A 27912-nucleotide genomic window follows, 5' to 3' on the forward strand; every position below is an offset into this window, starting at 1 on the left:
CACAGGACAGCCCTATTCATTATGGGAGGGGACTACAAAGGGCTTGAATACCAGGGGTCAAGGATCATCGGGGGCAATCTTGGAAGCTGGCTATCAACACCTGATGATTAGGAAGACAATAATAATAATAGCTAACAATTTTGTGACACATACTATGTGCCAAGCACTGTTCTAAGCTCACAATAAACCTACAAAGTAGGTATTATTATCTCCATTTCACAAAAAAGTTAAGTGGCTTACCAAGGTCACACTATTAGTAAAAGACACAGCTGGGATTCAAACTCAGGCAGTATAGCTCCAGAACCACATTCTTAAAAACTATGTAATACTGCATGCCAGGTATTATTTCATTCCAGTGAAGTGTTGCCCATTTGTCTCCGGAATGGATGTACCAGTTGAAACTCCTCATGAGTTTTCATTCCCCATGAGAGCTCAGTCTCCTATTTTTGCCAAACCAATAGATATAAAGTAGAAACACATTAACATTTTAATTTGCGTTTCTCTAATTACCAATGGGGTAATATACTTATTAGTCATTATGGTTTCCCTTTAGATTTTACCTATTTATATTCTTTGCCCATTTTTATCTTGTGTTTTGTTTCTCTTCCTGATTTGCAGTAGTACTTTCTATATTCAGTCTTTTATATATGCAATCCCTTGTCAGTTTTAAACATTGCAAATATTTTTTCCTAATCTGTACACATCTTTAACTTTGACTATGAGATGCTTTGTTGACCAGAAATCTTTAGTTACGAAGTAGTCAAAGGTATCAAATCTCATGGATAGTGCTTTGGGGATCTCATTTAAGAAATCTATCCTCACCCCAAAGTTGCAAAGACAGTCTCTGATTTTTCCTACTGGTTTTAACATTTTACCTTTCATTTAGGTCTTTCATCACTTTGGGATGTCTTTGTCTTATATGGTGTGAGGTAGGGATCCAACTTTATTGTTGTCCATATATAACTCAATTTTCTAAACGCCATTATCTGTTTCTTCTCCACTAATTTGTGACACTACCTTTGACATACACCATGCCTCCAAACAGCTACTTCTATTCCTAAGTCTAGTTTAGCACTAATTCATATTTTCTAAGAGGAAGGAACTATCACTGCCAAAGTTTTTACTCCCACTGCTTTCTAGATTAATGAAAAATCCAACCATCACCCTCCAAGTTCCATGGAGGTTCAACATTAGCTTGTGTTCTTCCCAAAAACAGAATACCCAGTTAAGAGCATGATTGTGAAAAAATAAATGTATGTTTATTAAAAAAGAAAAACCCTAACCAAGAACAAACTCTGGGACACTGAAAATGCAATGCTTCCTGTGAAGGCCAGCTATCGCCAGTGTTGGAACACCTGAGAAGTACAGGTGCCTCAGTCCAAACATCAGGTCTCAAAATATTCTTCTGTAGTCAAAACTGGCGTTCAGGTTGCTGGTCTGTGTGGACCCTGATTACTAGCATAGACAGCTGTTACAGCTTGATGTCTGGCTGCCCTATGTCCACTAACACAACCCACAGCCGCCCCACAGCCTCAGAAAAGTTACATATCCTCAACACTCCACTTGTAGGCAAGTTCCTCCACCGCCTTCTTGCTGGCAAGCCTGGCAAAGCGCTTCTGTTCAAATCCATTGGATCTGCAATCAAGAGACACTGATCAGCCAGAATCCTGAACTGGACATTCGTTTTTGAAAAAAGAGAAGAGTTCACAACCTAATAGATAAGGAGGAAAGTAAGGCAGTCATGTGAAAATATGTAAGGCATATGCAATAGAATCAAAAAGCCAAAATACATCATTCATCCTTTTATTAGTTCTTATTCAGACCCTTCTGCCACTCTTTTGACAACTGTTTCAAACATTTACTACTCTACAGGCCCAACTCCCTCTCAGCTGATCTCTACATCTTATAATTTATCCATTCATTACACAACATTTAGTGAATTCTTATTACAGGCACCTCTCTAATTGCACTTCACTTTACGACACTTTGCAGAATGTATTTTTTACCAACTGAAGATCTGTGACAACCAAGCATCAATTAAGTCTATTGGTGCCACTTTCCAACAGCATTTGCTCACTTCGTGCCTCTGGGTCACACTTTGGTAACTCTTGCAATATTTCACATTTTTTCATTATTTGTTATGGTGATCTTTAATCAGTGATCTTTAACGAAACTATTGTCAACTGTTTTGGGGTGCCACGAATGCATCCATATAAGACAGCAAACTCAGTTGATAAATGTTGTCTGTGTTCTGACTGCTCCACTGACCGGCCACTCCCCCATCTCTCTCCCTCTCCTCCAGCCTATTCTCTGAGACACAGCAATATTGAAATTAAGCCAATTAATGACCCTACATTGGCCTGTAAGGGTTCAAGTAAAAGAAAGAATCACACGTCTCGCTTTAAGTCAAAAGCTAGAAAAAAGACTAAGTTCAGTGAAGAAGGCAAGTTGCAAGCCAAGATGGGCTAAAAGCTACGCCTCTTGTGCCAGTCAGTCAACTTGTAAATGCAAAGGAAAAGTTACTGAAGAAAATTAAAAGTGCTACTCCAACAAACGCAAATGATAAGGAAGCAAAACAGCCTTACTGCTGATATGGAGGAAGTCTGAGTGGTCTCGATAGGGGATCAAACCAGCTATAACATTCCTTTGAGGCAAAGCTTAATCCAGAGCAAGGCCCTGAGTCTCTTCAATTCTGTGAAGACTAAGAGAGGTGGGGAAGCTGCAGAAGAAAAGTTTGAAGCTGGCAGAGGTTGGTTCGTGAGATTTAAGCAAAGAAGTTGTCTCCATAACATAAAAGTTTGAGTGAAACAGCAAGTGCCAGTGTAAAGCTGCAGCAAGTTATCTAACAGATCTAGCTACCTAAGACAGTCAGTGAAGGTGGTTACACTAAACAGATTTTCAATATAGATGAAATGGCCCCCTACTGGAAGAAGATGCCACCTGGGACTTTCATAGCTACAGACGGGAAGTCAATGCCTGGATTCAAAGCTTCAGAGGACAGGCCGACTCTCTTGCTAAAGGGCTAATGCAGCTGGGGACTTTAAATTGAACTTCTTAAAAGAGCTTGTATTCACTGTCTACACCTCCTCACTTTTCATTCACTCCTTAACACATTGGAACCTAGCTTTTGTCTCACCATGCCACAGTTAGCTCTCTTTCAGGCCGCCAGTGACCTTCCCTATTGTCAAATCCAGTGATTTCTCCTTCTGCCCAAGTCAGCCACCAGGTCCTGACACACCATCCCTGAACACTTCCCTACAGTTCAGAACTCCGCCTCCTTTACCCTGACCTACTGCAATAGCCTTTTACCTTGTCTCTCCACTTCCAGATGTGTGCCTTTCAAATGCTTCCCATTACTGCCTTAGTGATTCATCTATCTAATATAGAAAGCTGCTGTTATTCCTTCAAGGGCCCTCCTTTGCCTTTAGGGTGAAGACCACACTCATCACAAATGCTTCTGAAGCCTACTGTGACGAGACCCCTGCTTACCTTTCCAATCTATCACATACACTCCACGTCACACCTCATGCTCTCCAACAGTAGCAAACTGCTTATGACTGCCCCCCCATAACACTATAATGTCCCATACCCTTATGACTTCGCACTTCAACCTCCTTCCTCTTCTTATGTTGGCTGGCGACTGATATCCCTTAAGACAAAGCTCATGTATATTCTAGAAAGCTTCCCCTAACCGCACTCTCCCAAGGCTGAATTTACCCTACCTTTGTGCTCCCAAGCACCCTGAAAATCCTCTATAGTAATACTAGCAAGTAGTATTGAAATTATTTACTTGTCTTTCTGCTCTAGATGGAAAGTAAGTTCCTAAGCTTAGGGACTATCACTACCTGTGAGAGCCCAGCAGCTGGTACACAGCTGCCTCAAGTAATCACATCTTTGCTAAGTGTTACTGAACTGATGGAGAGAACAGGCTTCCTTCCCTCTTGCCTAACACCCTCCCTAAGGGATGAGTAGGATGAATAACAGAGTGTTTTAGGAAGGGAAGCTTACTACAAACAGCTCCATCTCTAACCTCAAAAGCATGCAGGGTATTCTAGAGCACCAAGGAAACCACTGTTTTTTGCCCTGGGGAATAAGTACTTAAGAGAACCAACACTAATATGATCATACAGACGAAGGACATATGAATAACAAACCAAACCCCACAGAATCAAAAAAACAAACCACAAGAGAACGCACAGTAGAAAAGCCTTGGACTATAGAATCAGGAGCCCATGATTTTTTATTTTTTTTTAATGTTTTTATTTATTTTTGAGAGAGAGAGACAGAGTGCGAGCAGGGGAGGGGCAGAGAGAGGGGGAGACACAGTATCTGAAGTAGGCTTCAGGCTCTGAGCTGTCAGCACACAGCCCGATGCGAGGCTCTAGCTCACGAACCGTGAGATCATGACCTGAGCCGAAATCGGACACTTCACCGACTGAGCCATCCAGGCGCACCAGGAGCCCAGGATTCTAATTCCAGCTTTTTCAGGTGAGCTAAATAACTCTAGGTAAGTAGTTAAATTTATCTGGGCCTTGCTTGTCTTTTAAATAATAATGGGATTAGATTAATTGACCTTATGAGTTTTTCCAACTACAGACATGTTCTAGAAATGTTCACTTGCAATGGGCCAAAACCAGACAAACTAAAAGAGGTGACGAAAGAGTGAATAATGAGAAGGAAAACAAAGATGAGAAAGGGAACTAAAAGGAACGATGTCAGAAAAAATGCTAAGTGGAAGAAAACTCCTGGGAGAGCTGGAGACAAATCAGATATCAAGAAAATACTAGGTCAGGGAGAGTTCTGAGTGTGGGTCCAGAATTTTTTTTTTTTTTTTTAATAGAAAAAAAAAAAAGGATGGCCTCAGTGTAGCAGAGAAAATCTCTAGGGTTGTGGCTATAAAAAGATCCACTTCTGGCTATAAGACAAATCAGCATTCTGAAAAATGTCCTGCTACCAAACAAAGAGCCTATATCCAGTGAACTGCAAACCAAAGTAGTAAGCTAGCCTGAAACCACAGCCACCCTGAGGATACCCAGTATCAGGAACTAGAGCCTCAGATTTTGATGGCAGCTTGGGGGACAGAAGACAATGCCTCAGGTCCATAGGAGGTGGGGCAATGGATTTCAGTCACAGCAGAGGAACTTGAGCAGACTACTCTATTCTCAGACAGCAATTATAAAATCTGGACAAAATATGAAAGTGCAAGTATCTAAAATTCTTTGAAGGCATGGGAAAGTGACCAAAAGCAGGCAGAACCTGGATGAGTCCATTTGTAAAAACATTTGTGAGCTTTTTGCCAGAGGGCACTTCCCGGTCTGCACAGCTCATGGAGGCAGAAAGTCACAGGCTTATTAGCTTGAGGTATCAGTGCAAAGAAGGCAGAGCAGCTGGAAAATCAGGAAGGAAACTCTGAAGGGGAGGAAGCTACAAAACAGATGAGCCCTGCAAACAGCACCTAAATCCTTGGCTAACTGCTAAACTGTGCTTGCACAGGGGAACCACACTGGGCCCAGTGAAAAAGCAGCAGCTAGAAATTGAAAGAACTGAGCAGAAATTGTAGCTGCTGCCCACTGCAAAGGAGACAGCATTCGGAGCTCAAATGCACCCACTTAACAGTCTACTGGACATAAACATCAACATACCTCAGAGGAATATAACAGAATTCCAAGTTCTGACAATGTATCACTTACAGTATCCAATATATGTTAAAAAATGACCAGATATGTCAAGGAATAGTAAAATGTAATCAAACTCAAGAAAAGGCTATTAATAGAAACCAATCCTGAGGTGACCCAAATGTTACAATGAGCAAACAGGACTTCAAAGCACCAATTATAAATATTCTCAAGGAAGAGGGAAATGTCTCATAATGAATGAGCAGATGGAAAATCTCAGCAGAGAAATACAAACTATCAAATGGAAATTCTAGAGTTGAAAAATACAATAAACTAGCTGAAACAAAAAATTCACTGTGTGGGCTTAATAGATTGGAGATGGCAGAAAGTCAATGAAGTGGAAAACAGATCAACAGAAACTATCTGACCTTAAGAACAGACAGAAAAAATGATGCTAGAAAAATGAACAGGACTTTAGGGCTCTGCGGAATAATATTAAGTGGTGGAAAATAACGTAACTGGAGAAGAAGGAACAGTAGTTCAGAAAAAATAACTGATGAAAAAATACCCAAATACTTCCCAATGGTGAATAACATGAACTTAAAGATCCAGAGAGCATAACAAACCCAAAGCAGGATAAATACAGAGAAAACCACACTGAGGTACATGATAAACTGGCTAAAAACCTAAAACAAGAAGAAAAATCTGCCAGAGAAAAACAATATATTACAATGTGGGGCAGGGAGTAACAATAAAATAAATGAGGACTAAGGATTTACTTCTAATTAGAAACAGTGGAGGCCAGAAAATGATGAAACTTTCTTAAAGCGTTGACAAAACTGTCACAGAATTCTGATACTATCAATCCAGAGTTCTATGTGTTGGTTCACAACCTTGTGAGCTTCCTGGGGGAAGTCTGAAATTGGCCCCAGTACGTGGAGGGCAAGGAGAGAACAAAAAAAAAAAAAAGAGGCAGGCCACTCCACATTGATAGGGGGCAAGTTTAATAGGCAAGGGAACTTACATATGAAGCCTCTCTTGGGCAGCCACCTGGCGAATCTCAAAAACTTATACAGAGGCCTTAACTGGATTCAGCCACATATTTGGCCCAGGTGGTCTCAATAACACCTTACTCTTTCAAGGCTACGTCCTTGAAAAGGGTAGGCAGGACACACATTCCAAGGACAAGGGAGCAGGTAAGAGGCCTCTGATTGCCTGGGTCCAGCTTCTGGGTCAACCAGTGGTAATGTCATCTTGATGACCTCCTCCAACAATACATCAGTAAAACTATCCTTGAGAAATGAAGGTGAGAAAAATGTCTTTAATTTAATAGAATTGTGCCAATGTCAATTTCCTTATTTTGGTAATGTACTATGGTTATGTTAGATTATCATTGGGGGAAGCTGGGTAAAGGGTACACTGTAACACACTGTACTAATTTTTCAAGTTCTTATCTAAAATTATTTCAAAACTAAAGTTTTTAAAAATTAAAGGTGAAATAAAGACATCTTCACATCAACAAAAACAGAGAATTTGTCACCAATAATCCTACACTAAAGGAATAATAAAAGTTGTTTAAAGAAAAAAAAAAAAAGAGCACCAGAAACGGTAAATACATGAGTTAAATATTAAATATTAACACTTATATATTTTGTTGTTTTTTCAGTTTTCTTTTTAAATAACTGTAAATAAAAAATTAGAACACTGGAGGGGTGCCTGGGTGGCTCAGTCGGTTAAGCATCTAACTTGGGCTCAAATTATGATCTTACGGTTTGTGAGTTCAAGCCCCACATCAGACTCTGCACTGACAATGCACAGCCTACTTGGGATTCGCTCTCTCCTTCTCTACCCACCCGTACCCATGCTTTCTCTGTCTCTCAAAATAAATAAACTTTTTAAAAAAATTAGAACACTATATTGTGGAGTCTATACCATTTATGTAATATATATGACAACAATAGCACATAGAACAGAGGGTAAGTGGAACCTCAGCGTTACATACAAGGTTTGTGTATTTTATGTGAAACAGTACAGTTATAAACTCCCAGTAGGCTGTGATGAGTTAAAGATACATACTGTAATCCTTAGAGCAAACACTAAAAAAGAAAACTGCAGAGAGGTTTAGCTAAACAGATAACGGAGCAATTAAAATTCAATACTAAATGTACACACCTAAAATCCAAAACACTGACAATACCAAAGGCTGGCAAGGGTATGGAGCAACAGGAATCCTCATTCTCTGGTGTAACAAAAAATGGTATAGCCACATTAGAAAACAACTGGCAGTTTCTTATCAAGTTCAACATCGTCTCACCATATATTCCAGCAATCACTGGGTATCTACCCAAATGAACTGAAAACTATGTCCACATAAAAATCTATACACAAATGTTTACTGTGGCTTTATTCATAGTTGCTAAAAACTGAAGATGTCCTTCAACTGGGGAATAAACAAACTGATACAGCCACATAATGGGATATTCATGCAAGAACATGGATAAACCTTACATGCATTTTGCTAAGTGCAAGAAGTCAGACTCAAAAGGCTCCATATTGTATGATTCCATTCCTGTGACACTCTGAAAAAGGCAAAACATAGGAACAGAAAGCAGAGCACTCATCACAAGGGTTTGGTGGACAAAGTGTAACTGACTAAAACAGGACTTACAGGGGAAATTTTTGGATGATGTAGCTGTTCCATACAGTAGTAGGGTGGTGAATAAATGGCTCCATGCATTTGTCAAACCCCACAGAACTATACACAATAAAAAATAAACACTAACATAAGCAAACTATAAAAAGGAAAAATCACCCAGGATGTCAGGAGATCCCAGGATAGACAGGGACTATGACAAATGAATCTATATTACAAATGTATGACATAACAGTACTGGGGCAGGGCAGTTGGAAAATGGTTCTTTCACTAGAAATTATAAGGGCAGTAACAAAAGTAACTACACTATGTTTTTGTTGGAAATCTGTTTCTTACTCCTGAATCTCTCAATTCTGAAACTGTTTTACATGTATACAGAGATGAGCAAAATGGACGGTACATGGGGGTGCTAGGTTTCTCAATGCTGGAGAGAGAAGTTACAGACAAGCTAGAATAAAAGGTAATACTCCACTAGAGTCAACATTAGTATGAACTCATATTTACGTATCTGTATACATAAACATGTACATATACAGACACATACATACAGATAAGTAGGTACAGAAATAACAAATATGTGTGTGTACATGAATTACTAGACATGTACTACCTAGCTCTGTCTGCTGGCATAGCCTAGAAACAATGACACCCCAGTAACAAGTACTTCTAGCAGTCAGATCTTGGTTTCTAAATACCATTATCCATTAAAAGCAGCCAGGGCTGCTTGGAGAAATGGCTGATTCTAGGGCTGGGACAAGGAACATACAAGATGAGCCTGGAGCATCTTGCAGTATCAGAAAGTCAGAGAGTACTCAAAAAATAAAAGGACAGGGCATGCAAAAGGGACACCTTAAAGAATTCCCAGTAGCTAAAGAAAAGAACAATTTATTTAAATAAATAACAAAATAAATAACATACTACTGGATTACAATCCAGTATAAAATTGGATGAATCATTACTGATATAAATAAATAACTGACTAAGCAAATGGGGTGACAAAACAAATCCCTACAGAAAAAGCCCAAATAAGAAATGTAGCTATGCCACCTACAGGTCACCTTTTGAGTACAAGCTAAACTCAGTGACTCACTTCTAGAGAACTAAGTATGTACGGAAGGGGGAAAAGAATAACGAAAATGGAGATACCTGGCAAACACTCACTACAGCTGAACCAAGTGACTGACGTTAACACTAGGGATGTCCTGTTGTTACCAGGTACCGGTTAAATGATGTGATGAGAAGGGCATGCCACCACTGTGGCATTCTTTCCAAAAACCCATAACCCCAGTCTAACCATGAGAAAAACATCAAATGAACCCACTTTGAGGGACATTCTACAAAATAACTGATCATATTCCAAAAAATTGTCATGGTGACAAACAGCAAAGAAAGACTGAGAAACTGTCACAGACCAGAGAAGACTAAGGAGAAATGACAACTAAGTGCAATGTGGGATCCTGAACAGAAAAGGATTTTAGTGGAAAAAACTAGTAAAATCTGGTACATTAATAGCAACATACCAATGTTGTTCTGATAAATAAATGTACCATGGTAATGCAATGAATGATAATAAAATTGGATGAGGAGTGTATAGGAATTCTTTATACTATCTGCAAATTTTCTATAAATCTAAAATTATTCCAAAACAAAAAGTTTATGTTTAAAAAAATACAAAAATTAATTTTCAAAACACTCCCCCAAACAACTGCAGGATACATATTATCCTCATATGCAAATGGACTATTCACCAAGGTCAACCATATACTGGGCCATAAAACACATCTTATACATTTCAAAAGATCAAAATATTATGGAGTATATTCTCTGACCTCATCAGAATTAAACTGGAAATCAATAATGGTGAGATACTACAGAAGTCTAAATGTTTGGAATTAATGCATTCCTAAATAACTAACTAATAGATCAAAGAATGAACCAAAATCCAACACACATTCTGGAAAAAAAAAAAAAAAAACTGTCAGCAAACTAGGAATAGAAAGGAACCTTCTCAACTCAGCGAAGGGAATCTACAAAAACACCTATAGCTTACAACATATTTAATGGTAAAACACTGACTGTTGTTCTCCTAAGATTTAGGAAGAAGGCAAAGATGTCTGTTCTTACTACTTCTATTCAACATCTGCACTGAAGCTCTAGTTACTACAATTAAGGTAAGAAAAAGAAACAAAGGGCATTTGGATTGGAAAGGAAGAAGTAAAACTCTATATTCACAGAGGACCTGATCCTCTAGGTACAAAATCTGATGGATTCTACAAAAAAGTTATTGTACAAAAAGCTTTAACTTCAGTAACAACTGATACTTGTCACCAATGATAAAATTCAAGACTTTAAGCATAAATTAGAATTTGAATACACTTGGATCCGCCACCGTGAACTTTAGCTTCCTATTAAGATTTTGGTGATGAGATCAGAGGTAACGTTAACAAATACAAATCACTGATGATGTATAACGAAAAATGTCAACATTTGGCAGGTCTGAAAAACTCAGCAAACCACTATTTTCCAAATGACCAGCACATGATGTTCACGCACTGGGAAAAGATCCCTACAAAGTAAAAAAAAAAAACAAAAACAAAAACAAAAAACAATTTTAATGTAACAGTATTAAAAGTTCTTTGATATGGTTTCAGACTCCATGTTATAAATCACCTTTAAGAAACTATCACCTGGGGGCGCCTGGGTGGCGCAGTCGGTTAAGCGTCCGACTTCAGCCAGGTCACGATCTCGCGGTCTGTGAGTTCGAGCCCCGCGTCGGACTCTGGGCTGATGGCTCAGAGTCTGGAGCCTGCTTCCGATTCTGTGTCTCCCTCTCTCTCTGCCCCTCCCCCGTTCATGCTCGGTCTCTCTCTGTCCCAAAAGTAAATAAACGTTGAAAAAAAAAAAAAATTTAAAAAAAAAAAAAAAAAAGAAACTATCACCTGTTGAATTTCTGTGTAATACAAAATATAATACACCTTCCTTTTCTAACAACCTATGTATAAGGCTGATTTTTTTTTTTTTTTTTAAGTAGGCTTCATGCCCAGCCCGGAGCCCAATGCAGGCCTTGTGCTCATGACCCTGAGATCACGACCTGAGCTGAGATCAAGAGTCAGACGCTTAACCGACTGAGCCACCCAGGTGCCCCACAGCTGAATTTTCTAAGGCTAAACTTTCTTTCAATACTCCAACTAAACAAACTGCAACAGACTCAATGCAGAATCCTGTTATCGACTATTAAGCCAAACATTAATAAGATTTGAAAAAATGTAAATCAATGCCATTCTTCTACTTTCTTTGTTTGGAAAACAGTTATTTTTCTTAAAAAATATGGTAATTATATTAACATAATGGCTTTATTATGTTTTTAATGAACTAATTAATAAACACTTTTTAAACTTCTCAGTTTAATTTCTAATAAGGTAAATATTAATACATATAAACCACATAAACAAAAGCTGTTTGGGGTTCTCAAGTATAAAGGGGTCTTGAGATCAGAAAGTTTGAGAACCACTATGGTAAACGCTAGAACAATGTCCTTCTGTAGGCAAGAGGAGATGGGATCTACCATGTAAACAGAGGAGCAGATTTTGAACAGAAGCACACAACAGACAGTAAGTTAGAGTAAATGGGTACAGATGCTGGCCGTAGGGGTCAGGGAGATATCGTAAGTAACTCATTCCTAAGTCAGTGAAGAGAAGGTTCAAGGGCTACATTTTTAAAGATACAACATACGAAAGACTCCAGACTACCGCCCATCACTCATCCCCACTAAACCTTAGAAAATATCTCTAGAAGTGACCAATGTCAACAACAAAGGGTATCCCATCGGAAGCAGCAGAGCTGTTTGTCCAGAGCTTTAAAAAAACACTTTGAAAAGGAAAAACGGAGAAGGAGGAAGAATATTTTAAGCATGGGAAATGGGATTTGGGGACCTCAGAAACAGAAGCAAGCAAACTGCATATTATTAACTTTGTGGTTAGAACAGAAAATGAGGCAGAGTGTAGAGTGATGTAAGAACGGCTAGGAAAGGTTAGGGTCAGATGGAAAAGAAAACAAAAATGTAGGAAATACTCAGGCTTACCTGTCAACTCCATCCCAGCGATATCCAGGCCAGATATTGAATCTGTTGGGAGGAGGGGCAGGACCACTGTAGCGAGGTCTCACTGGTGAGAGGAGAGAGGGAGAAGTTAGTTACCTATATAACTCAATCCAGAGTCGGGTGGCAGTGGGAACAAAAATTTTATACAGAAATCTCTAGTGAGCTGAACGCAAATTTCCAAATACAAGGAACCTAAAAAACTGTATGGGAGAGCCTTCTCTGCACCTGACTATGTATCATCAAGCTAAAGACTATCTCTCTTTACACAAGTCACCTTCATCTCTGATGAATCCCAGAAGGCTCACCTTTCTTATTCTTGTTCTCCTTAGCCTTATTCTTCTTGATAAAGTTGGCCATGGGGTCCCCTTCTCTTTCCTGTTCTCGCAGCATCCGATCCAGATCTTCATCATCAATGTAGCGCGCCAGAGGCTTTTGCATTTCCTTCACTGCATCCTCCACATTTTGTTGCTGCTGCCGGCTCTGGGCAAGCCTGGGCAAAAAGAACCAAGAGTGTATGCTGTCCCGTTTAACATTTGCACTCTCACACTGAGCAGACCATACTGCTGCATTTGGGGAACTTCCTTTTCCCAGCAGCGTCGGCCAAATATTGAAAAGAGCAAAACTAGAATACCAATGCCAAGTGTGGAGTACCCCAGTATCTTAGGAGGGAGACCGAGCACACTGAACCTTCCATTCCTGAAACAGCTGTGAAGGCACAACGAACTAACTCACTGGTCAGAAAAGTAGAGAATGACCTCCTCCAGTCAGCACAGTCTTGTTCTCCGTTTCAGTGGTTCTCTTACCCTTTTCCCCACTGAGCGTACAGCTCCTCTCTCTCCGAGTCCTTCTCTGCTTTTCTCCTTTGCTCTAAACGTTCCAGTTTCAAATTCCTCTTACGACCAGACTTATCTCGAAATACAGTTTCAGCATATTGGAATTCAGCTGCAAAGGAAAATTATACTTTTAAAGATAAACACCCAGGTATCAGAATTGGGAATAATATTCTAACAGTTGAAATCAACGTGGGATTCTGATGCTGAATAAAAATTTTTGCAGCCAGACTACAAGTAGCTCCTACCAATGTCTAACTAACCTTTGTCAAGAAAGAAAAGAACCACTTGGGACCACTAAGAAGTTAAAATAATGCATAAAACCAGAGCTGAAATTTGATCTCAATTAAAAGTTTAAAATATCAGATACAATAAGTTACGTTAAAAAAATAAACTCAAATGTACATGAGCCTCGACTGGTCTCTGCATTTTCACTTTTACCTTCAAACGCCGTAGTTTCTTGGTCCCGTTTCTTGAGCTCTTGCTGCTCTCGCTGTATGTCAGTTAACACCAACCCAGTTCTTGCCCCAGAATACATGTGAGCAGCCTATGCAATGGAAAAGGGAGCATCCAACATTAATGAGACGATGTAGCAGCAGGCTCCAGGGTAGACAGGTGCATTTTTGCCCGACGATGAGCAATAACCAAACCAAACGACTCCAACTTTGTATTCTCATTATCGACCACAAGATTCACAAAATAAAAAAGAAATAAAATTGAACTTCATGGCAAATTAATAGTACTACCAAGTTTGAAGAATAAACACAAACACAAACTAACAAAATACTAAAGAAAAAGCTAAGCATCTAAATAGTTCTGACTTTTCAGTGTATAAACTGCATACATGAAGACACATTCTCAGGTCACCTGATCAGAAGCCTGTATCAAGCTCTAAGCCCTTCAGTGGAGACCCACACTAATAAAATATTCCATTTAAACTACAAACTCAAGGAAGTCTAAGGTCCCTCAGTTGTGGATATATTTCAGGATAATGACAAGTTGTGACCAAATCAAACCTTCTTACTAAACCCTATTTCATAGCAAGATAACCAACCAATGCATAAACGGAGTATACAGTGTATTGTGGTATCCTTAAGCAATGTGCTTAATTTAATATGAAACTATCCATGAAGTAAACAGATACCTAAAATGTCAAGGGGTCCAGCTGCAACACAGACCTCACTCTGTTTCCCAGGAAAGAAGAACCCTACTTCCTGGGCCAGGGACAGGCTGCCAGGACCATGTGGGCTACAGAGGAGACTTGCCTGAAAAGTCTGGGTTGGAGGTAAATGTGCATACTACAGGCTCTATTATTCTGTTTCTTAACCAACTCACTGGAATAAGATTCTTTTCCTAGCACTGGGGTGCTTTACAAAACAACTGCTCCAAGTTCATGCAGATGTTCTGGGCAATTCATGCTTCATCACAGATTTAAAATAAAACACAGACTTCCCAGGTGGTATGATTCATAAAAGTAATTTTATATTCTAAATGTCTCTTAAGATCTGCAAATGGAGACTGGTAGTCCAATTTATAATAATCAATTGCTTACACTAAAGTCTGACTTTTTCTGGGCACTGTGCTAAGAGTTTTACTTATACAAGCTAATTTAATTCTCACAATAACCTCATGAAGTATATACTACTATTATCCCCATTTTACAGATGAAGAAGCTGGGGCTTAGAGATCTCACATATCTTGCTCAAATCTCATAGACAGTAAGCAGAAGCAGAAGGATTTGAATGTCATCCGATTAACACAAAGTTTGTGCTCCAAACTCTACTCTGTAAACTACAGTTCTCAGTTTATTCATGAGAAAATAGGAAGTTTTTCCGGACCCATTAAAAAATGACATTTGTGGAATAAAGAGGATATAAAGTCAGAAGCTACTTAGGAACTGGTATTTGCAAGTTCATCCGGGATGGGTCATAGGCAGTCCTGCCTTCAGAAGGAGCAAAGAGCTCCAGAGGTAACTCTGCAATAGATTTACTCTACTACCAGGAGCTACCCCCTCCCTCTCTGGTTTATATCTCTGAAACTTGTACAGAAATAGAAAAGAGCAGTCACTCTAAAAGAAGGTATGGCTCCTGAAAATTCCTACCTTCTTTCCTAGAGGCTGACTCCTTCGAGGTGGAGACAGATCGGAATCAGAAGATTTGGCCCTCTGTTTCCTCCTTGGTGGAGACAGGTCAGAATCAGAGCTCCGGTATGTAGGTCTATTCCGTGGAGGTGACAGATCTGAATCAGAATTTTTGTGCCCTGAACTCTGCTTTTGCCGTGGAGGAGAAAGATCTGAATCAGAGGCATTCCGACTATCATCTGGGTAGGAGGAAGAGTCCAACATGTGACTCTGATATCTCCTAGGTGAAGAGTTTGTATGAAATTTCCTATGGCTGGGGGAAGAGTCTAGAAATTAAAAAATAAAGTCTTTAATCCCATTGGTGGAATCTTAAAAACGGAACTTATCAAGCTAATGTCCAATATTCATTTGGTCCTCCTCTAAACAGCTATCACTATCCTAAACACAAGTACAGATGACATGGGAAAAGAGCAGAGTCAGACACAACTTTTACAACCAATAGGCAGGATGTGGGGTTCTATTCCCAAGTTACTAGTGACTGTGACTAGCATGTGAGGTCTCAACATACTCACCTATGTCATATTTATCTGAGCACAGAATGGGAGAAACAACTCACACTCAGATCTCAGGGCTGTGGCAAAAGTTACAACTGCCTAGAATACACTGTGATGTCAGAGACTAAAAGATAACAATATACTTTATTTAAGAATGAAAACGGGGCGCCTGGGTGGCTCAGTCGGTTGAGTGTCCAACTTCGGCTCAGGTCAGATCTCACGGCTCGTGAGTTCAAGCCCCACGTCGGGCTCTCTGCTGACAGCTCAGAGCCTGGAGACTGCTTCGGATTCTGTGTCCCTTTCTCACTCTGCCCCTCCCTCACTCATGCTGTCTCTCTCTCTCTCTCTCTCTTTCTCTCTCTCTCTCTCTCTCTCTCAAGAATAAATAAAACAGTAAAAACTATTAAAAAAAACGAATGAAAACAGTACCTAGTGAGTAAACAAATCTCACTGCACAGGCCTGAGTTGTAGACAGAAACATCACAAATCACCTCCCAAAGAAGCAATGGGTAGCCACAGTCTTAAAACCATACATGCCCCTTAACCAACAAATCAATTTCTACTTTGTTTCCCAGGAAACATATCTAGAAGTACTTAAATTTCCAGGAAATCTATCTAAAAGTAGATAAGGAAATAATCCAGAATGGAGCAATGATTTATCTACAAGGATGTTCATTTTAAAATTATAAAAACAAAATTTATAAATAACCTAAAATATGCACTATTAGGGAAATGGTTAAGTACATTTATGTAACAGAACACCAATAAAGACCACGTTAATTTATGACACGGCGAAGGTAACATTAAGTGAATAAACCAGGCAAGATTACACATATAACATGTATATACTACATAGAAAGGGCTCAACTATATAAAAAAATGAATAGAAAAAGGCTTTAAAAAACATTGGCCACAACACTAAGAGCAAATGGCTTTCAATGAATTTTGTACCTTTCTTCTGCTTCTTTGTACGTTTCTATACACTCTGAAGTTTCTACATCAAACATGTTGTATTTTCACATGGGGTAGGGAGAAAAAACAAAAAAATATATAAAAATGTCTTCCTTGGGGTGCCTGAGTGACTAAGTTGGTTAAGCGTCCCACTCTTGGTTTTGGCTCAGGTCATGACCTCAAGGTTCGTGAGTTCAAGTCCCATGTCAGGCTCTGTGCTAACAGCATGGAGCCTCTTTGGGATTCTCGCACATGCGCTCTTTCTCTCTGCCCCTTTCCCCCTTAAAATAAAAATAAACCAAAAAAAAAAAAAAAAAAAAGGTCCCCCTTGCCACTGTAAATTTTAACTCTCCTCAGCCCAACCTCTCCTCATTTCCCTACAGTTTTTAAAACTTCTCCAAAGAAATGCCATTCTCATTTCTAAAGACCGCAAGAAGTAAAAGGTCCAAAAGAAAGCACTCAGAATAAGTCCCTCTATGGACAATCAAATGCTTACCTTTAGAATCATGCTTATGGGATTTTGCTCGCTTTTTTCGTGGAGGAGAGCGGTCCGAGTCATACTCATATTTGCTGTTCTTTGGGATTGATGTGTGAGATGGTCCCGGCCCCTTCGAATGTGGAGAAGTTTTCCTAGAAGCTCTCTCTGGGCCTTTACTGCTTTTGGGTCTGGGCAGTGAATGAGGGACACTAGCAGCCAAATCAGGGGAGTTATGATGGGCCCTCCTGAGCTGCGATGTGTCCAAGGAGTCATAAGTCCTTCTAGGTTGAGATGTGTCAGGTGAGCTATTTTGAGCCCTTCTGGGAACAGAGCTATCTGAGGAATTGTGACAGGCCCTCCTAGGAAGAGATGAATCTGCTGTGTCATGATGGGTTCTCCTAGGAGACATGCCTGAAGAATGACGATGAGGCTTCCTGAGGGGAGAAGGATCCAGAGAAGTATGACGGACCCTCCTGCGGGGAGATGGGTCCGGGGTGTCGTGACGGACCCTCCTGCGGGGAGATGGGTCCGGGGTGTCGTGACGGACCCTCCTGGGGGGAGATGGGTCCGGGGTGTCGTGACGGACCCTCCTGGGGGGAGATGGGTCCGGGGTGTCGTGACGGACCCTCCTGGGGGGAGATGGGTCCGGGGTGTCGTGACGGACCCTCCTGGGGGGAGATGGGTCCGGGGTGTCGTGACGGACCCTCCTCGGGGGAGATGGGTCCGGGGTGTCGTGACGGACCCTCCTCGGGGGAGATGGGTCCGGGGTGTCGTGACGGACCCTCCGTGGGGGAGATGAATCCAGGGAGTCACGACGGAAGTGTCTGTGTGAGGGCAGATCTTCACTGTGACCTAAACACAAATAGCAAAAGTAAGATCCCCACAAATGCCCTATTCACCCTTGATATGCAAAGTTTCAAAAGATGGCCCAGGAGCAAACATCTCAAAACTACTCAGAAATCTTCTGCTTAGGGGCAATAAACCAGCATTCACTCATGAATACCTTAAAAATAACCTCTCCTAGGGGTGCCTGGGTGGCTCAGTCGGTTAAGTGTCTGGCTTCGGCTCAGGTCACGATCTCGCAGTTCGTGGAGTTCGAGCCCCACATCAGGCTCTGTGCTGACAGTTCTGAGCCTGGAGCCTGCTTCAGATTCTGTGTCTCCCTCTCTCTCTGCCCCTCCCCCACTCATGCTCTGTCTCTGTCTCAAAAATAAACATTTAAAAAAATGTTTTAAAGAAAAAAATAAATAACCTCTCCTATCTAACGAGCCATTTAAATGCATTTTTCATATTATACCTTTTAAGGTACACTGGGCAGGTATCCTTGTTTCACAGACATGTGAAACAGAGGCTCCAAGGAGCTGAGTGATTTCTTACCAAAGGTCACAGCCACTAAGACGAAGAGATAGGCTAACACCCTGATCCTCTCTCAATCCAATGCTCTTCCCAAAACTGTGCCTGTGCAGAGCTCCCAGAGGATCCTACTGATATTTAGACTAGGTAACACACAGTTTATACTCACTCTTCTTTCAAAATGCAGACTGACTAAGCCTGTGCCGCATCAAAATGAAATGTAATTAACTATTTGATCAATGTCACCGTGCTCTTTACTGGGGGGAGAGCACCAGAAAAAAAGAGGGATCAGCATTTCCTGATCACGTATTACAAGTCCATGGTTTATATGGATTCCCTCACTGAATTCTCACAAGCCTGAAAGATAAATACTGTTATCCCATTTTATAGATGAAGAAGTTGATACTCAGAAACACTAAGTCCTACTGCCAAAGTCACACTGCTAATAAGTGATAGAGGATCCATTCCAGATCCGTTTGACTGTAGAGTCCATGTGCAATTTTTTAAACTAGGTAGCTGAGGAAAGAGTTTGAAACTTCCAGTTTTCAAAGGTATAAGAGAATGAAATGTTTACAGCAACTCAGGACATTTCCAAAATCCAGTATTTCTTGTCATTGAGCTCCACATCCCAAATTCAAATAAATGCTCGGTAGGACCCAATAAATACTTACTAAGTGGATGAATTAAACCAAGTCAACTCCTTTGCTTTGGGAAATAGTCCTATCTGATTGCAATCACCACTCAGAGAAAAGTACTGATATCTGTGGGACACCTGACAGCAAATCTAATCCAGGGCGTTGATAAATTCCATGATATTTACAAAAAGGAAGTAAGAATCAGAGACCAAAGAGGATATTTCCAGTGACAAATGGGGATGGAGCAGTGAGAGTTAAGTAGAAGAAAACAACTATTCAAGGGTGATGGGGTGGGGGTTCGGTATCTCTTCCTAGACCTATAAATATGGAGACCTGAAGATTCTCTCTGAAAAAAGGACTGTGGAAAAAACAATAAATAACAACAAAGAAAAAAGAAAAAAGGATTATGGAAAAGATTAGAAACACACCCACAGAGAAAAACAAAATAGTAAGAGTGAACAAGATTCGGATAAAAGAATACATACTGATAATAAAATTTTAATTCACAGAACATAATAATAATATACTGAAAAGTAACTGAGGCAATAGTGATCACTAACCTATAACCAACAGTCACTTTTGTTATGCATGTTTTTCTTATCAGAATTGTAGGATAATTAACATAAGCACAAAATATAAAACAGAAAGAACAAATCTTGTTTAGGAGTTAATTCGTCTACTACTCTGCATGTATGAAAAAGGAACAAGTGTTGAGAGCAAACTGGAGTTAAATGGCTATACAGAAGCAAGATTCTTGATTATGCTAGGTGGGAGAAAGACCAAACCAATTACGAACAGGCCTTGTCAGGGCACCTGGGTGGCTCAGTCGGTTAAGCGGCGGACTTTAGCCCAGGTCAAGATCCCACGGTTCGTGAGTCCGAGCCCTTCATCAGGTTCTGTGCTGACAGCTCAGAGCCTGGAGCCTGTTTCGGATTCCGTGTCTCCCTCTTTCTCTGTCCCTCCCCTGCTTGCACTCTGTCTCTCTGTCTCTCTCTCTCAAAAATAAAAATAAACATTAAAAAAAATTTTTTTTTAAAAAGAACAGGTCTTATCTCCACTCAAGACATGACAAACAAATGTCATTTGTCCATTCTCAAAGAACTCAAAAACTTTTTAAATAGGGAGTTAAATTATTAGCCTAGGGAGAGGGTACACAGTGGGCAAGTGGAGGATAATGCACTGCAAAATACCCATGTTTAAAGGAAGAACGAAGAAAGACTTAACTATATACTAAGTGCTCTCCTATTTGGGCCAGAGGTCAGTGGTTACTGCAAGGCCCCCACATAAGTCACTTCCTGACTTATGTGTAACCTAAGTTAGTAACCCTAACTAATGCCGAAATAGAAGAGAAAATGGGACACCTGGTCTCTCAGTTCCCATGTCTTGCTACCTCCGAAGAAGTTCTGAATTCTTTTTCGCACTGTATTTTTCAGGATTAAGGACACACTAAAACAACCTATATATTCCTCTAAAAAAAAAAGTGTAGAGAAAAAAAAAAAAAGGCTTCCCCTATAAATGGGAAATTTAGATTTATCTACTGTTGAAACTAACCTCCTAGAAGCTTCCATTTGGCACTGGAACGAAAGGCTTCCATCTGCTTGACCTCTTCTGGCCGCTCATCCACAAACTCAGCCACCTGTCAGAGTTAGGACAACTTACGTTGAGAAAATCCACGGGATCCAGTCAAGGAGCACTACTGTTTCGGGAACCTAAAGCTATCACCATTCCCATTCTCAATGCACACGGCACACACGAGTCCAAAACAGCCATGAAGAAACATGTAGAAATATGTAGTGGTCCTCAGTTATGTCTGTCCTATGAGATGTTTATCTGATTGTCACTGGATAGTTTAATTATACATCTTTCTCTGACTAATCAATTTTCCTCCAAATGTGAACTTCTTCATTACAAACCTTCTTTATCAACCTGTCAGGTGCACAACTGCCCCAGGGAAGCTGAAAGCTAAATTCCTTTCACCTTTCTACTTTTATGTTATATCCAGAGTGACAATACAGGCCGGCTCCCTGGCACTCCTATCACTCATCAAGGGCTTCAGGCTCCTTATGAAACCTTTGTTGTCAGAGGTAGTCACAATGACAGATCTTCTTAAATCCAACCAAAAGAAATCATTAAGAAGTACACAGAATCACAGAATCTTTAAGGGATAAAAACATTTCAGATCATCGAAATTCCCGAACAAATCTGGAATATTCTTGTATCCTTGATAAATGACCACTCACCCAGTCCCTCCCTGACAGGGACCCAATTAATTTACAGACAGGGAACTCATTATATTACAAGATAGTGCATTGTATTTGAGGGCAGTGCTAGAAAATCCTTAGTTTTATTGGACCTGTACCGACTTTCCTGTAACTTCTTTCCAGTAACCCTAGTTCTGACCCTGATGCAACTGATGCCCTTTCCACAAAACAGACTGTCAAAGATGGCTGGTGTAATAAATTCTAGTTAAAGAGTAGCAACCATGTGCCAGGTACTGTGTTTGGGGTTTACTTATATTATCTCACTCAATCCTCACAACAGGCCTGCAAAGAAAGGTTCCACACTAATAAAGAACAAACTAAGACTCAGAGGAGTTAAGTAAATTTCTCAATGTCACAAGCCAGCAAGTGGCAGAACTGAAATCCAAACCCAGGTTATAATTCACCTCTATTTCTCTGCATCACTCCTCAAGTAACCTGGTTTTGAGATATCTCACCAGGTAATAAAAGCACAGGCTTGAATTCAAGCAAGATGAATTGAGATCTAATCACCAGCTCTGCCACTGAAAATGTGTGCAGCCTTTGGCAAGTTATTTTCTCTAAGCCTCGATTTCCTCATTTGTGAAAGGACTCAAAGGATTGCTATGAGGATTCAGTGAGCTAATTCATGTAAGCTAAGCAGCTTGGGACATGGTAAATGCTCAATAAATTACACGTATTATTCTTGTGCTCCCACTGCTATCGTACTTGTCCTAATTATTTTGCCATTGTTACTAGTGGTGGCGATGGTCTTACAGTAACAAAAATGAATTCAATAATCAAGACCTGTTTTAACCAGAGTAGAGAGGAGTGGAGCTAAAGCCTTCCTCGTTCAGGTTTTAAGGCAATCATAAGAGCAAAAGACAGTATCGTAAAGGAAAATTAACAGACTTGACTATAGAAATTAAAATTTTTAGGGGCGCCTGGGTGGCGCAGTCGGTTAAGCGTCCGACTTCAGCCAGGTCACGATCTCGCGGTCTGTGAGTTCGAGCCCCGCGTCCGGCTCTGGGCTGATGGCTCAGAGCCTGGAGCCTGTTTCTGATTCTGTGTCTCCCTCTCTCTCTGCCCCTCCCCCGTTCATGCTCTGTCTCTCTCTGTCCCAAAAAATAAATAAACATTGGAAAAAAAAAAAAAAGCCACCAGGCTCTCTCTAAAAAAAAAAAAAGAAATTAAAATTTTTAAATGTCAAAACTACTATAAATGAAAAAACAAATAATAAAATATATCTATAACAGGTAAGACAGGTAATATATTGTATTACATAAACACCAAATCAATGAAAGAAAATTTTAAGTCCAACTTTCTAAACAATGGAAAAAATACCAAAAAATTCACAAAATACGAATGCCCTATAAACATAGAAAAAAAATTATTCACTATTTTTCTAAGAAACAATACCATTGTTCACCTGCAAACTGGCGTAAGTTCACTATTATTTCTGTTGTTGTAAATAATGCTCCAGTATTGATGAAGAAATGGGGAAAATGGCATTCTCAAACAACTGTAGGGGAAGGAGAAACTGGTACCACCGTTTGGAAAACAATACAAGAATACAGCTCAAAAGGACCATACTTTCTAACCTATTAATTCCACTTTGTGGGGATAAAGAAATAAACAGATTTCTACAATGATTTATGCACAAGAGGCTTCTCAAAGCGCTATATTTCAAAACAGAAAACAATCCATATGTCCAGTAAGAGAACAGGTTAAATTAATGTATACAATGAACTACCACTGAAACCACTAAAAATCACATTCTCAAAGAATATTTTAAAGTCTCACTAAAGTATTCACAACATATTATTAAATGAAAGAGCAAGCTCCAAAACCATAATTCAGTATGATCTCAATTATATCTTAAAAAATAAATAAAACAGAAGTCTGTATTATCTATGGGTTAAAGAGACGGGCATCCAAATGGGAGCAGTTGCCATCTCTGGATAGTCACAGTATAAGTGATTATTGTATTATTTTCAGAATTGTAAACTTTCTTATAATTTCCAAATATTCTACAATTAATATGTATTGCTTTTGGAGTGCCTAGGTGGCTCAGTCAGTAGAACACATGACTCTTGATCTGGGGGTTGTGAGTTTGAGCCTCACACTGGGTGTAGAGATTACTTAAAAATAAAAATAAACATTTAAAAAATTATGTATTGCTTTTATAACATAAAAAAAATTTTGTAAACATTAATTGACTGGTTCTGACTGAAACTAAATTGGTCACTTATGATCACTACTTCCCTTCTTCCTTTTCTTTTGTTTTTAAAGTAATCCCTACACCCAACACGGGGCTCAAACTCAAAACCCTAAGATCAAAAGCCACTCGCTCTACTGGCTGAGCCAGCCAGGCACCCCACTATTTCCCTTCTAATTACTGATAAATTTTCTCTTAGATGATGTACTACAGAATATGCTGGACATCAACATTCAATATACTCATCAGGAATTCATTTTTACAACTTTAGTGCAATACAGCCCAAGAACAGCTCTCCTTTTCACCTTGTTTCTCAGCAAAGTTTCCATGACGGTACTAATTCAAGATTATTTGCCTATCCGTTTGCCCACTTGGTTCTTACTCATCCTTCAAAACTCAGTTTGGATATTTATTTACTTCCTTGATAGAATCTCCCAGGAGAATAAAAAGATGTGCCACTTTCCCTGTGCTCTAATAGCACTTGGTACGTATGTGAAATGTCTCTCCACCATTTATCACATTGTTGAAATTATTTGAAATTCTGTCTCCCATCTAGGGTATCATCTCTAAAGTACAGACACTAGGTTTTATTAACCTACATATCCACAATACTTCGACAAAAGTATACCATTTTAAACTTCGTTGAATCAATGAAAAACAAGGAGCAAATAAGTTTCCTGTAACTGAACCTGAACACTGTTTGCAAGGTACATTCCAATAAACTGAACTATGGCTAATCGTAAACATTTTCTATTGCTGATGTTGAGAAATTTTGCCACTCTGGGATTAGTTCCCATTCCCAGGCTAACAGGGCCCTCCATAAACAAAGAAAACAGTGCACAGGCATCATCAAAGAAGACTACTTTAAAGCATCTTTGACAGGCATTTAGGTGGCTCAGTCAGTTAAGTGTCTGACTCTTGACTTCAGCTCAGCTCATGATCTCTCAGTTCATGGGTTCGAGCCCTGCATCAGGCTCTAGGCTGACAGTGCAGAGCCTGTGTGGGATTCTCTCTCTATCCCTCTCTGCCCCTCCTGTGTTCTCTCACTTTCTCAAAATAAAAAAATAAAAAAAATAAATAAAAATAGCTCTTTGAAAAGTGTCACCCCTTTTCTGCCCTCAATGTTCCCCCTTATAAATCTACCCTGTACCGGGAATGGAGACTGAGAGACAGGCTTGCATTTCAAAGTCCTCATCACAGACTCAAAAGATACATACCACAGGCAAATCTCCATCATCTTCCTCTTCCTCCTTTTCTGGTTTAGTGGTGGAAATAGATGTCCAGCTCACATCATCATCCACGATCCGCATTCTAAATGTTAAAAAAAAAAAATCAAAAAAGAAGAATCAATCTTGGATAACAGCCTACAAACACTACAGATTGTAGCATAGAGCTCAAAATCCTACAAGATTCTGCAAGGTCCAGTCTTTGCCTATATGGCCCACTTCATCTGGTACCCCTGCCTCCACAAGTTCACTACCTCACTTTTGGTGCCTGGAATGAACCAAATTCCTTACCACATCAGTTTTCACATAAGCAGTTCCTTCCCTCTGTCTGACCTACTCTTCTAGTTCTTTACTGGAAAACTCTTACTCATTCTTAAGATCCTAGCATACATTTAACTTCCTGGAGCATGTCTTCCTTAACTTCTCCCCTTATTTCCCTCAACTAAGAACCCGTGTTACACATCCTTGGAATACTTTCATTGCATTAATGCAAAGAAAATAAATCAATTCGTTGTGCAATTAGACGTTTAAAGCCTGTATCCCCATTAAACAATAAGGTCCGCCAGAATGGGGACTAGGCCTTCTCATTCACAGGGATATCCTCAACGCCCTGAAGTAACTGGCATAGCAAGTGCGTACTGAATAAACGTCGGTCACACAAACCATGGAGAGTCCAAATAAATAACAATGACTGCCATAATGTGAACAGTTCTGTTTGAAAAGCCAGTATCACTTTATACATCTCTAAATCTTGTTTGATGTTTATTTATTTTTGAGAGAGACAGAGACAGAGTGCCAGCAGAGGAAGGGCAGAGAAAGAGAGACACACAGAAGCTGAAACAGGCTCCAGGCTCTGAGGTGTCAGCACAGAGCCCAAGACAGGGGTCGAACTCACGACTGTGAGATCATGACCTGAGCCACAATCAGACGCTTGACACGTCCAGGCACCTCTACTTTATACACCTCTAATCATAACCATAAAATGCTATCATTATTACTCTCTTTTATTTATTATGGGGTAGCACAGCGGGGGAGGGGCAGAGAGAGGAAGACAGAGGATCTGAAGTGGGCTCTGTGAGGACAGGCTGACAACGGCGAGCCTGATGTGGAGCTCAAACCCACGAACCCTGAGATCACGACCTGAGCTGAAGTCGGACGCTCAATCGGCTGAGCCACCCAGATGCTCCAATTATTACTCTATTTTAAAGATGAGGAAACATGGGGCGCCTGGGTGGCGCAGTCGGTTAAGCGTCCGACTTCAGCCAGGTCACGATCTCGCGGTCCGGGAGTTCGAGCCCCGCGTCGGGCTCTGGGCTGATGGCTCAGAGCCTGGAGCCTGTTTCCGATTCTGTGTCTCCCTCTCTCTCTGCCCCTCCCCCGTTCATGCTCTGTCTCTCTCTGTCCCAAAAATAAATAAACGTTGAAAAAAAAAAAAAATTAAAAAAAAAAAAAAAAAGATGAGGAAACAGGCGTAGAGAGACGACGTGTCCCGCCCACAGCCACACAGCTCACAAAGTGGCACAGCTCGGACTCAAACTGTGGTGTCACTCCAAAGCTCAAGCTAGTTTCACTGCGTGGCACTGTCTCCAAAGAATCCACCCAAGTCAGGAGGGCAGGAAGACAGAAAGCGAGAATAGGCAAGAAACAAATCAGGAAAGGAAATGGATTTGTTCTTTGGAACTGGGCATATTGGTTCCCTAGGGCTACCTAACAAAGTACCACAAGGTGGGTGGCTCAAAACAACAGAAACTATTCCCTCACAGTTCTGGAGGCTTGAAGTCGAAAGCCAAGGCGTCTGCAAGGTAATGCCCACTGGGAAGGCTCTAAGGGAGGACATTTCCTTGACTTCGGATAGCCCCAGGCATACTCTAGCTAGTGGCAGCCTACACCCAGTCCAATCTCAGCCTCCATCTTCACAAGGCTGTGTTCTCCCTATGCCTCCCCCCACGCCCAAGTTTCCCTCTTCTTAAAAGGACACAGTCATACTGGATTTAGCACCCGTCGTAATGCACTAGGAGCACATCTTAACCAATTACATCTGTAAAGGCACTATTTCCAAAGAATGTCACATTCTGAGGCTCTGAGGGGACATGAAGGGGGGAAGGGCACTATTCAACCCACTACAGCGGGCTACAAAGTTTTCTCATTTGAACAATGGGGATATTAAGAATACCAACTTCGTGGTAGTATCATAAAGCTTAAATAAATTCATCTACGTCTAAAGTACTTAGAACAGCATCTGGTGCATGACAAGAACTGTTAACAGCAACACTATGAAGACCAACAGGAAGTAAGCATAGGTCTCTCACTCAGAACCGGAGTCCCTGGGATTGGTGAACCCCACAGACAGGTTCTGGGCCCTAAATACCCAAACACGGAGGCTTTGGATGAGCTCCACCATTATTCTCAAGGCAAGATACTCATTCTCTACTGGAGTGGACGGAACGCTACGAGGGCGGGAAAAGAGGAAAGTTACAGCCGGGCTGGAGACGTCGAAGATACCGCCCAGGGTTGCGAGGGGTGCGCAGGGCGCCAGAGCGGGGCTCCGGGCTCCGGGCTCCGGCCGGACGAGCCCTGCGAGGAGCGGGGCGGGCGGCCCGGAGAGGGGGAAGCGCCGGCCGAGGGCGGAGTTGGGGAGAGGGGCGGCGAGTCGCCTCAGGCCCCGCCCCGCCAGAGCCAACTCACCCCTTGCCGCCGACCCCGCCAGGCTTCGGCCGCTTTCTGCGGCGCCTGCGACCCGACTCAGGGGCCCCATCGACGCCGGCACCTGCCCCAGACAAATAACGCTTCAGGTACTCGGCCTTGGAGACCGGCGGAGCTGCCGCCATGGCAGCGGCGGGGGCGGAGAGACGGCACGGCGCTGGGGACAAAATTCTTGAACGCAAAACGCACGGAGAGGCCTTGAGGAGGCGGGGCCGGGACCGGAAGTGGTGAAGAGCTGTGAGAACGGCCTGGGGTGACACGAGAGCGCGTCCGCGGGGTG

The 27912-nt window shown here is 41.0% G+C and overlaps 1 protein-coding gene across 1 annotated transcript; it reads right to left on the reverse strand.

Moving 5' to 3' along the window:
* Window positions 1–1237: 1237 nt before the first annotated feature.
* On the reverse strand, window positions 1238–27776 carry BUD13 (BUD13 homolog). Its single transcript, XM_030331428.1, has 10 exons — window positions 27615–27776; window positions 24921–25014; window positions 20800–20884; window positions 17279–18112; window positions 15299–15603; window positions 13639–13744; window positions 13171–13309; window positions 12673–12857; window positions 12350–12431; window positions 1238–1635 (listed from the first exon to the last, which is right to left on the reverse strand). Exons 1-10 carry the CDS (start codon window positions 27755–27757, stop codon window positions 1542–1544), a joined length of 2067 nt encoding a protein of 688 aa, XP_030187288.1. The 5' UTR covers window positions 27758–27776; the 3' UTR covers window positions 1238–1541.
* Window positions 27777–27912: the final 136 nt, after the last annotated feature.

The sequence above is a fragment of the Lynx canadensis genome, chromosome D1, assembly GCF_007474595.2.
Source record: "Lynx canadensis isolate LIC74 chromosome D1, mLynCan4.pri.v2, whole genome shotgun sequence".
NCBI classification, from domain to species: domain Eukaryota; kingdom Metazoa; phylum Chordata; class Mammalia; order Carnivora; family Felidae; genus Lynx; species Lynx canadensis.